Source organism: Corylus avellana, chromosome ca10 (assembly GCF_901000735.1).
Source record: "Corylus avellana chromosome ca10, CavTom2PMs-1.0".
NCBI classification, from domain to species: Eukaryota; Viridiplantae; Streptophyta; class Magnoliopsida; order Fagales; family Betulaceae; genus Corylus; species Corylus avellana.
In genome coordinates, this window is record NC_081550.1 from 1,748,281 (window position 1) to 1,759,649 (window position 11,369).

An 11,369-nucleotide genomic window follows, 5' to 3' on the forward strand; every position below is an offset into this window, starting at 1 on the left:
TGTTGGTGGATCAAAATTTACGGGAAATTTTGAAACTTTGAAGAAATGCTATTTACTGGAACAAAAATACTGGAAGGAATTCTTTGCAACTCCATTTGATGCATCTCCTTCGCTGGATCTTCAAAGCCAAAATTCTCCTCCTCCCGGTTTTGACGTCGTTGGTGAATCATCCCCAACCAAAGGTGCGGTTTCTGGTTCTTCTTGGAAAGAAAATAATTTTTGGGAAGAAAATAATTCTAGGGTTGATGAAATTAAAAATTCTGATTTTTTAGAAAATAATTCTGTAATTTTTTCTGAAAAAAAATCGTTGTTTTGGGAGTTTTTCTGGAGATAAAACCACTGTTGATCAAAACTACACCGTTTTGATCAACAGTGAAAGGGGCAAAGAAACCCCTGCGTCAGGTATCCCAAACGGCGCCGTTCCATTTAATTGGAACGACGCCGTTCAGGCGTCTGACCCAGGGGCGCGCATTACAGCCCCCCGAAACGACGCCGTTTTGGCGTCTCCAGAAGGGCGCGCCCCATCATCTCCAAACGACGTCGTTCCCCTTCAAAGGAACAACGCCGTTTCGTTCTCGGCAGAGAACGTCTACAGTCCCATTCGGGACGACGTCGTTTCATATCGAAACGACGCCAATATTCGAACTCTCGAGCAGGCGCGTAAAAAACGACACGACGTCGTTTTGGATAAATCCAAAAACGACACCGTTTCGGATTTTCAAAACCCGATCCAAGAAGTGACCCGAACCGGGCCCAAGTGGAAGCATACGGCTCGAAAATCCGTACTGAGAGCCCAAGCCCAAGCAAAAAGGGCCCAAGCCCAATCGGGTCAAGCCCGTTTTCAGCCCAGTACAACCGGATCAGAACCGACCCGAGACCCGCATTGCTACCAGGAGCCCCGATTTGACCCAGAGGTCCGACCCTACCAGGAGCCCCGATTTTACCTTTGCATGCAGTTTTTTTTTTTTTTTCTTCTAATTTCCTTTCTTTCCAATTCATGTTTGAATCCCTGGGTTTGGTATTCTGATATATTCTGGATCTGATTGCAGGGTGTGTACAAGTGTAGGAGATGTTAGAGCAGTTACTAATATTTACCCGAGGGGGATTAATCCTCTGGACATGTAAAGAGCTTGGAAATGCTCTTAGGGGATCACCAATTGACACCTTGATCTGGTCTTGTCTTTTGCAAGAACGACAAGGAGGTGGAAATTTCTGGTAATAACTGCCTTTTCTTGTCTTGTCTTGAATATATGGCTTCTAGCATTTGTGGTCATTATGTTTTAGCATTAATTTTTGTCTAGGAATAAAATATATGTCGTTTATTGTTAAAACACACATTAACTATATGATTATGGTGATCAGAGAATACTATTATAGATGGGCTTTTGGATCCATTTCTTTGCTTTCTCGTTTTGATCCTTGTAGCAAGCATAAGAATCTATGGTTAGTGCTATGCAATAGAATTCCTGGCATTACCAACCCAGCTTTCATAATATACCCTGTTGTTTGTGATTATGAAAATTTTGGTACTTGAAGAATTTGGCAAACATGTCTGGTCATCTCATGGTGCTGAAGGATTGAGTTAAATACTTGTTTAACAATGAGTGCAAGGTAATTTATATGCTCAATGTGTGCTATGATGACATGATGAAGCAATACAAAAGCATTGCAATTAATTAGTTTAAGGCCAACATGATTTACATTTCTTTAACTAGAAGAACACTCTGCAATCAGTGAGAAAATGGAAGTTAGTTCCATTTAATACTAGAATAGTTCATAACTTATTTCATTTTTTTGTGTGTTTTTGAAACCCTATTCTAGCGATAACAGAATTTTTCCTTCTTTTTGTACAAGTACTCTGTTTTATGTCTTTGTATGGAGTGAGATAATTTGCTGTATACATGAATAGGCCTATTGTCTATGTGGTGATCATTTGATTCTAATAAAACAAGTTTCCCTTTCTCACTTCTCAGGCTTTAGATTTCTGGCCAAACAGGAGCTCCCAGGAAGATTTCAAAGGTTGTTGTAAACTGATTTTAGGAGATTGGTTTTCTTAATTTCTTGGAGAGGTAATACCCAATATGATTGTTGGAATTTTTGGATTTCGAGCAACAATTTATGCTGATTTGGACATAATGTTAAGGTTTTTTGGAGATCTTTATAAGCACAATTTTAGGGATAAAATAGAGGACTTGAGGGTATTAAAAATCTATTGTGAGGTCTTGAGTGTCAAGCTTTGTGTTTCTGCCGGAATATGTATTATAATTTAGCTAGTGATTTTGTAATAACTTTGTGTATCTCAGACTTGTATTATTGTGTGCAGGAGGGATATTTTTTAGGATGGCTAATAATGAAGAGACAGGTAGCCCAGGTTGGGGTGCTTCGTTTGAGGTTACCCTCCAGAGAAGCAGCTGCCTCTTAAATACAAAGATCTTTCATTTTGCTTCCCTGGAGGCTTGGAGGTTGGGTGTATGCTTTTTGGGTCAATTTTTGGAATGATCAGTTTGTGTATTTGAAAGTTAGGAGCTATATTTCTTATTGCTCATGACTTCTAGTTGTTCAGCTGCTGTGGAATCATAACTTTAGTTATCTCGAGCGATTTGACTATAAATAGGCTTGATGTAATTCTCATAACTGTTATATAATAACATCTATTATAAGCAGTTTTTTTTTTTTTTTTTTTTTAAATATCATTAGCGGCGACCTCAAGGTCGCCGCTAATGATTTTTTTTATTCTTACGATTATCAATAGCGGCGACCTAGATGTCGCCGCTACTGTCCATCAATAGCAGCGACCTAGAAGGTCGCCGCTATTGACTATCAATAGTGGCGACCCAAAAGGTCGCCGCTACTGACTGTCAATAGCGGCGACATTTTTGTCGCCGCTCTTGACCATCATTAACGGCGACACTCGGCCCATTTCAAGCTTTTTTGTGGCAACAAAAAAAAGTCAATAGCGACGACTTTTAGTCGCCGCTATTGACCCATTAATAGCGGCGACCCCAGATGTTGCCGCTATTGATCATCAGTGGCGGATTAATACCAGCCACTGAATAGCGGCCAAGGGTCGCCGCTATTGATCAATAGCGGCGACGTTTTGCTCATTAGCGGCGACTTTGGGTCGCCGCTAATGAGCAAATTTCATGTAGTGCTAGTGACTTCTGCTTTATCAAACGTGGTCCCAATCGATTAAAAAAGTATGTTGATATAACATAAACATGAAAGTAATTTTACGGGCACCTAACGCAAATCTATCAAACAAAGACAGCTTTTTTTGGATAAAATTGCAGTAATTTTTGTTGTCAGAAACAACAAGAGGAATATCAAAATTACTTATAAGTAAACCACCATGCCCAAGCAAACTCACATGTAGTAGGTCAGAAAATCACTTTTCTTTGAGACAAGCACCAGTTTCATTTCCAAAAAAAAAAAAAAAAAAAAAAAAGAAAAATTCCTGTGTCATGCTTCCCGGCGACAGGCATGGGTCCACGTGTCAGGCTTCATGGAATTTTCGTTGTGTTCTTTGCCACATAGGATCATTCCAGAACAGGAATTTTTTTTAGCAAACCAATTAAATAGGGAAATTCCAATTCCAGCATATGTTCTTCGCCAATCTACAAAACACGTTGGGGGACAAAATCGTCACAAAAAAATACTTGACGTGTGTATATATATTTAAACGCAGTCAGCTCCCATGCCCATGCACAGTTAGAGAAAAATCAAAATGAGCGCGGTAATTTGGTGGTTAACGCTGACACTAATAGCCGTTAGCTCTGCGGTTATTGACGGCTGCTTGCCATCGGACCGGGCAGCACTACTGGCTTTCCGGGCAGCCCTCCGTGAGCCCTATCTCGGCATCTTCAACACGTGGACGGGCAGCGACTGTTGCCATTGGTACGGCGTAAGTTGTGATCCGAAGACTTATCGGGTCGATGAAATCAACCTCGCCGGAGAGTCCGACGACCTGATCTTCAGGCAAGCCCACCGCTCCGGTTACATGACCGGCAACATCTCACACGCCATCTGCAGGCTCAAATACCTCTCGTCTATCACCATCACCGACTGGAAGGGGATCACCGGCGACATCCCCCGATGTATCTCCTCCCTTCCTTTTCTCCAAATCTTGGACCTCACCGGAAACCGAATCTCGAGCCCAATTCCGGGAAATATCGGGCGGCTCCGTTGGCTCACCTTTCTCAGCCTCGCCGACAATTTGATATACGGGAGAATCCCACCGTCCATCACGAAGCTCACAAACTTGATGCACCTAGACCTCCGACAAAACCAACTCTCCGGTAGGATTCCCCGACAATTCGGGCAACTCAAGATGCTAAGTCGGGCTTTGCTCAGTCACAACCGGCTCGCCGGGTGGATACCCCATTCGATTTCCGAAATTTACCGCCTCGCAGATTTTGATCTTTCTTCGAACCAACTCTCGGGTCCAATCCCAGATTGGCTCGGTAAAATGGAAGTTCTCTCAACACTAAATCTCGACGGTAATAAAATATCGGGTACGATTCCGGGCAGTTTGTTGAACTCTAGGATTTTGAACTTAAATTTGAGCCGAAACGCGCTCAACGGTAACATACCGGATTCTTTCGGGCCGAGATCGTATTTCATCACGCTTGACTTGTCGTATAATAATCTGGAGGGCACGATACCGAAATCGTTGGCTTCGGCTGGGTATATCGGAAGCATGGATGTGAGCCATAACCACATACGTGGGCAAATACCACCAGGGTCGCCATTCGACCATCTTTGAAGCATATATAGTCATTTGCTTATATATATATGATGATTGTCTTCGTGGGAATCTGCTAAAAGATTGTTAGAGTAATGTGTAGGGCAATAAGATTTTGTTTGTCGGGATTGGTTAAACAATTCTGTGTACTATATATGGAATTTGTTGGTGAAAACGCAACAATAATTTCATGTTCATTGTTTGTGTAGGGGTCATAAGTTAAGGTTATTGTCATATTTTTTTCCTCGTGTTATGTGTTTATTTGAAGATGGAATAAGATTTCTGGGCTTTCTTTTTGCAGAGATTCTTAGCACTTATATGTTGGGCTAGCTTGATATAATAGATATCTTGATAATTTGTTAATTATAATGGAAATGGGATATTTGAATTGATAATCGAAAGGATTTGCATGATATATACATGAGAATGGATGAGAATATGAAAGAAAGGAGTAAGGCTGATTCGAGGGCAGCCTCAAAGCTCCAAGAAAATGTAAAAGGTTATAAATTAAATGAGTTGTGGACTTTCTACCCTTCTCAGATACTCAATGGGCTTATAAAGTCTCATAATTCCTGCAACTACTTACAGCTGGCCCAACAGAATACAGGTGGCCCCATCTAGCCCAACTAAAGCCCTAATACAGAACATGCGGATAAAGGCCCACTTAATAGACCCATTACATTACACCTTTAGAAATTTCTATGGCTTCAAGTGTGCTACAGAATAAGTATTTTAAGAGGAAGATAAAGAGCAAAAATGGAACAAAAAGTTCTCCATATGAAATAAGCGTATATATACCACCCATGAAAGGTGCTTGTGGAGATTGATGGTGTACTCTCTGGTTACAACCACCCCCAAGCCTTGAAATACCACTTTCAAATTTTTGGGGTAGTGTGACCATCACGCAAGGGCTCAGTACCAATCTCAAGGATTTAGGGTTGGTGTGACCACTCTAATCGCTTAGGACGGTTGCCTTGAGCTATCAGGCAGATCGCCCTGCCCCGAGGAGGAGAGAGAGGTACAATCATTTCTCTTAGTTCAACGGAATGGTAACCAGCACTACAATGCCATACTAAATGATTCCATGTTTATGGCGGAAAGAAAAAAAAAAAAAAAACAAGGGATTTTTTTCCATTAGTTTCCCAAAATGGTGACTTCAAATCATGGTACGTAAGTTAAAATAAAATAAGGTCTATTATATATATGAATCTCTTCCCCAATTTTCTCAAGTTGGTCGCGGAATTTTTGGGGTCACAGAATATATAAATATATGTTCCCAAAGCTGCTCACAAAATTCTTCCATAATTTCATCGAAGCAGGTCACATAGGACAGCAAACATTATTCTTCATGAAAATTAAGAAAAAAGAGACACAACATAGCGTGATTTAAGGTTAGCCTAATTAATTGTAGCATTAATATAGAAGAGAAAATTAAAGAGATAATCATGGTCCTTCTTCAATGCCACGTCGCACGCAGTACTGCACATGTGACATGCCCAATCCCCAACCGAGTTTCTGCAAAAAGGAAACATGGGATCACTCTTGTTTGGTCAATTCTAGAATCCCTGTTGTTGACTCCCCTAGATATCACCTAAACACTTTCAAATTAAAAAAAAAAAAAGGAGCATTAGATTCAGAGTCATTGGAAACCAATGATAGGGGGAGCTTAGATAGTAGAAACCGCATGTACTCCCTCAAGCTCGGTTGAGCCATAGCCTGATGATCCAATCCCATTAAAACATCAATAAGATGCAAAGAAATTCACCTAAACACTTGAATATTACCACATGTTTTATGCAGAATATTTGTTAATTTCCAACTCGATCATTGCCTATTTATTATCAAGTCTTTTAACAAATTAAGTTGTATTTTCGCATGAAATGATCTCTCTCACACAGAAAATCCTACTTCTGCCCTAGATCTATCTATTGCTAGAGAGAAGCCCAAGCACCTATATATATATATGAGAGCTTCATTTTATTTATTTATTCATTTATTTCTTTTTCCAAAATTTGCTTTTAATCAGTAGTGACAGAAAACGTTCAAAATTGCTTCACAATTAATCAAATTAGCTCATAATTAATGTTGGGAAAAAGGGTTAATTTTCTGCTGGCACTCTTAACTGATCACTTCATGTGCAAGCAGAGACATAAGATTGTGGTCGGCCACAAAAATAAGGTTTTTGACTCTTAAGCAATGTCAAATGTGTGGTGACATTGTTTGATTAATTATTGTTAATTAGTTTAAATGACCAAATTATTGAACCATTTTGAACACCCATCTGCTGGGATCCTCGGAGATGTCCAGCACATGTACACCACATGCATGCTTAATCCCAATCATCTTGCCACCTAAAAAACACTCATAACACTTTGTTCAATCAAAATTCAAAATATCTCATCCTCTTTATGCAAGCCATATGGTCTTTTACCAAATGTGTTTTTAAAATTAAAATTGACTTGGTGAGTGTTTGAAGAATAATTTTTCATTGCCTGTGAACAAGATCTTTGACATGTTTATAAGAAATGAACAACCATCTCTTATGGAACCGGTTTTATAAGATGAGTTAGGTCCACAAATTTCTTCATAATATCAGAGCCTACCACAGGACGAATGGAGGCCCACACTATTTACCCTGTGACAAGGACCAGAAAAAATACCGGCCTGCACGTGAGGGAAGGTGTTGAGGAATAATCTCATATTGCCCGTGAACAAGATCTTGGATATGTTTATAAGGAATGGGCAACCATCTTTTATAGATCCAGTTTTATAAGATGAGTTAGGCCCATAAATTTCTTCAATGAGATTGTGACACGTACTTAAATCTAAACGGGTACAGTTTGGAACCGACTGATCATTAGAATTGGAGCACGCACGTGCTCTAATCCTAATGGGTCCGGTCCTAATTAAAACCAAATCCAAACCGAATCTTTAAAAAAGTCTTCAAAGCTACATAATTTATGAAAAGATATATGCATGATCGATTGTTCTCAATCGTTCAACTTCGCAAAAATAATGGCCCACTTACATGATCTTCATACTGGTGGGTCAGCTTTTTACAGCTATACGATGGAGAAGTTAGACCATATATGCAGATCATTCTTTTGGATAGATCTTAGCATTATTTGCACAAAATGTTTTGCAAAAAGATATGCACAAGCAAAGATCGAAAATAAAGTTGCAATTTTTCACTCAAATGAATTCTATCTAATTACTAACCTATTTTGCAATTGAATTGCTTGTTTGATCCTCATCCACAACATCAATGGCCAAAAGATGACGATGATTGGGTAAAATGGGCGATCCAGATTATAATCAAATGGGTAAGAGTAATGCTAGATACATCTTTTTATCTTTCTAAAATTCTCTTAAAGTTAATGTAGCTTTTAAAATCACATTAAATTTTAGATGAATCATACTTGAATTTTAATTCAATAATAATTTTAAAAGTCACGTCAACTTCAAAAAATTTTAAAAAATATAAAAAGATGGTATATGTCATTACCGGACAAATTGGTGTCAATATTGTGCAATTATTAAAAATAGACTAGTTCCTGAGGAGCAGTCGGATGGCTCCATTAAGGGGGACAAAGATTCTGGCACTAGTGATGGTGGAGCCATCAGCCGATACAAATATTGTACGATGACGTTTTCTGGACAAAATGTAGCCATCATGCATGCATATGTGCATTTACTCCCTTTGTAATTTGGTACAACTTTTATTTAAGTTTGTGGTTCCTTTCTATATATTTTTCGTAACATTAATTGACGATTAATTGGGTGAAAAGAAAAAGACATTACATACATAAGTCTCCTTAAATTCTTTTTTTGTTTGTGTCTTTTTTTATTTTTTATTCAGATTATCCTTAAAGTCTCACAACTTCAAAATATGCCGAATGGTCGTAAATTCCATTTTAATTGATATATATATATATATGAACTTGAACTCTAACTCAATAAGTGCGACTTAATATGTAGAATATTCATGTTCAAATAGTAGTTCAATCGACTGTGGACTACGCCTAATAAATTAGAGATTACTAATTCGAATCTCTTCTCTCCACATTCCCTTACGTGAACATATCAAAAAAAGAAGAAAAAAATGTAGAATATTCAATTAAAATAAAAAGTAAATTCAAGAAACAATATTCTTGTTGACTCAAAACTTTTTCTCTAATACAATAATACCATTTATTTTAAATTTTAAGGTAATAAAAATAAAAATATTTAATTATTTAATTAATATTTTAACATTTATACAAATAACAAGTCGGAGCAATTCGAATAGCAAAAAAAAAAAAAAAAAAAATTCGAAGGTCGACGTAAAACTACCAAGTACGTGTGCAAGCGTACACCCCATGACCAATACCCCTCCCTTCAAAGCTTATCCACTCCACGTAATTTGGGCTGTTCTTTTATCAGATAGTATTAACTGGCTAGCTCCCTCCATATTTCTTTCTCCTTTTATATATATATTTCAACTAAAAATAGGATAATGTTGAAAGAAACCTATGCCGACATTGGATATTAAAATATTCTGTCCAATTTGATTTATGTATAACAGGATTCGGATCCCTAGAATTCTTAGAAGAATTTTAGTTTATGAAATTTTAGATTTAAGTCATTTATTTTCATTCGATGGCCATTATTTTACCATATATCTCATTACTAATAAAATAATGATGATTATTAATATTATTAAAAATTTAAATATTATTTTATTAGTAGTAGGACATGTGACAAGATAATGACTCTTTGATAAAAATAAATTGTCTGAATTAAAATTTTAGAAATTAGAATTCTTCTAAAAATTTAAGGGGATTTGAATCTGTATAACAGTGGCCGAAAAGATCTTAAAATCACTATTCACTCATGTTACATATGTCAGACATTTATACTACGTACGTAAGCTTAATATATCAATTCACAGCATATGATTTTCATTTTTTTTTTATCTTTTTTTTTTTCAGAAAAAAATGAAGCTGCACGCACATCACATACACTTTTATGTATCACATAGTGCATTTAACAACTATCACATCATTTTTATTTAACAACTATTTTATAAGAAAATCATTGTTATTCTTTAATATTTATAATTTTATCGCCGATTACAATAATTGAAGTGCAGACTGAAACATTGTAGTCAATTTCTACGGAAAGTGATTGGGGGTATTACAATTCCTTTATATAATATATATTTTGGTGGTTAGAATGATAAGTATTCGCGTAAACTGTCATGATTATTTATAAATATAAATAGTGTCATGTAAATAGGACCGTGGCCATTCACATTTTAGTGGCTAACATAACAAGTGCATGTAAATAGTCACATCAATTTGTAACATGTTCTCCAATGATTCAATGAGGCAAACAATCACAATTAGAGGTGAGCAGACTAACTATTTATCGCCTACTGACCATCTATCGATTGCCCTAAATTGTCACAGGCCGACAATCAACTTCTGGCGATTGGTAGGTAGAACAAAACTATTGTTTCGATGTTGATTCAATTTGGTAGGCAGTAGAAAAAAATAAATTTATCAGTTAACCGACAACTAACCAACTTAACTAATTTTTTAAGTGAAATTTGAATTTTATTTATTATACTTCTTTATTGTTTTGTCCAACTAATTTGTGGTTGTTTCTTTTGTTTCATGTCTCATGGATTTATTTTTTATTTTCATTTATAAACACATATGCCTTAACAACTATAGAGTTATAAGGAAGTTAATAAATATTAGGGTTAAATACCAAATATCCTCCTGGGGTTTGGTAACTTTATTTTTATCCAATGGGGTTTCATTTTTATCACAGGACCCCCTTGGAGTTTTGATAAAGGACTAAGTTAGTCCATCAATTAGTTGACTGTTAGTTGACCGTTAGGACTGACATGTGAACCAATCAGATGTTGACACGTGACACATATTTAATTTTTTTTTTTAAATTAAAAAAAAATGTATTTAAAAAAAAAAAGAAAAAAAATTGGGGCTGGCCTGGCCACCCCCATGGCCAAAGGGGGTGGCTCCCAAATGGCCGAGCTACCCCCAATTTTTTTTCTTTTCTTTTTTCTTAAAAAAATACATTTTTTTTTTTAATTTAAAAAAATTAAATAGATGCCACATGTCAACATCTGATTGGTCCACGTGTCAGTCGTAACGGTCAACTAATGAATGGACTAACTTGATCCTTTATCAAAACTCCAGGAGGTCCTGTGATAAAAATGAAACTCCAGAGAGGTAAAAATAAAGTTATCAAACCCCAAAAAAGTATTTGATATTTAACCCTAAATATTAACATAAAAACTTGTAATCCGCCCCTTATTAACCGAAAAATTCAAAACTATTTTTTTGTTGATATGAATTTGGTTAATTGATAGGTGCTCTTACGGAGATCGACTGAACCAACACCCATCCCTAAACACAATAAAAGGTCCAGCTGGAAGCATGACACGTGATGAATCCATTGAATCCCATGTCAATCAATAGCCAAAAACACCAAATAAAAAATAAAAAATAAAAAATAAAAAATCCTTGTCAATCTACAAAACCACGTTAGGGGCAAAATCGTCAAAAAAAAAAAAAAACTTGATTTCTCTCTCTATATAAACTTAGTTAGTCCACTGTCC

General features: G+C 36.7%; 1 protein-coding gene across 1 annotated transcript; it reads left to right on the top strand.

Moving 5' to 3' along the window:
* The first annotated feature begins 3,724 nt into the window (after positions 1 to 3,724).
* Positions 3,725 to 4,871, top strand: LOC132164557 (DNA damage-repair/toleration protein DRT100-like). The gene has a single exon (XM_059575090.1). It carries the CDS (start codon positions 3,725 to 3,727, stop codon positions 4,760 to 4,762), a length of 1,038 nt encoding a protein of 345 aa, XP_059431073.1. The 3' UTR covers positions 4,763 to 4,871.
* Positions 4,872 to 11,369: the final 6,498 nt, after the last annotated feature.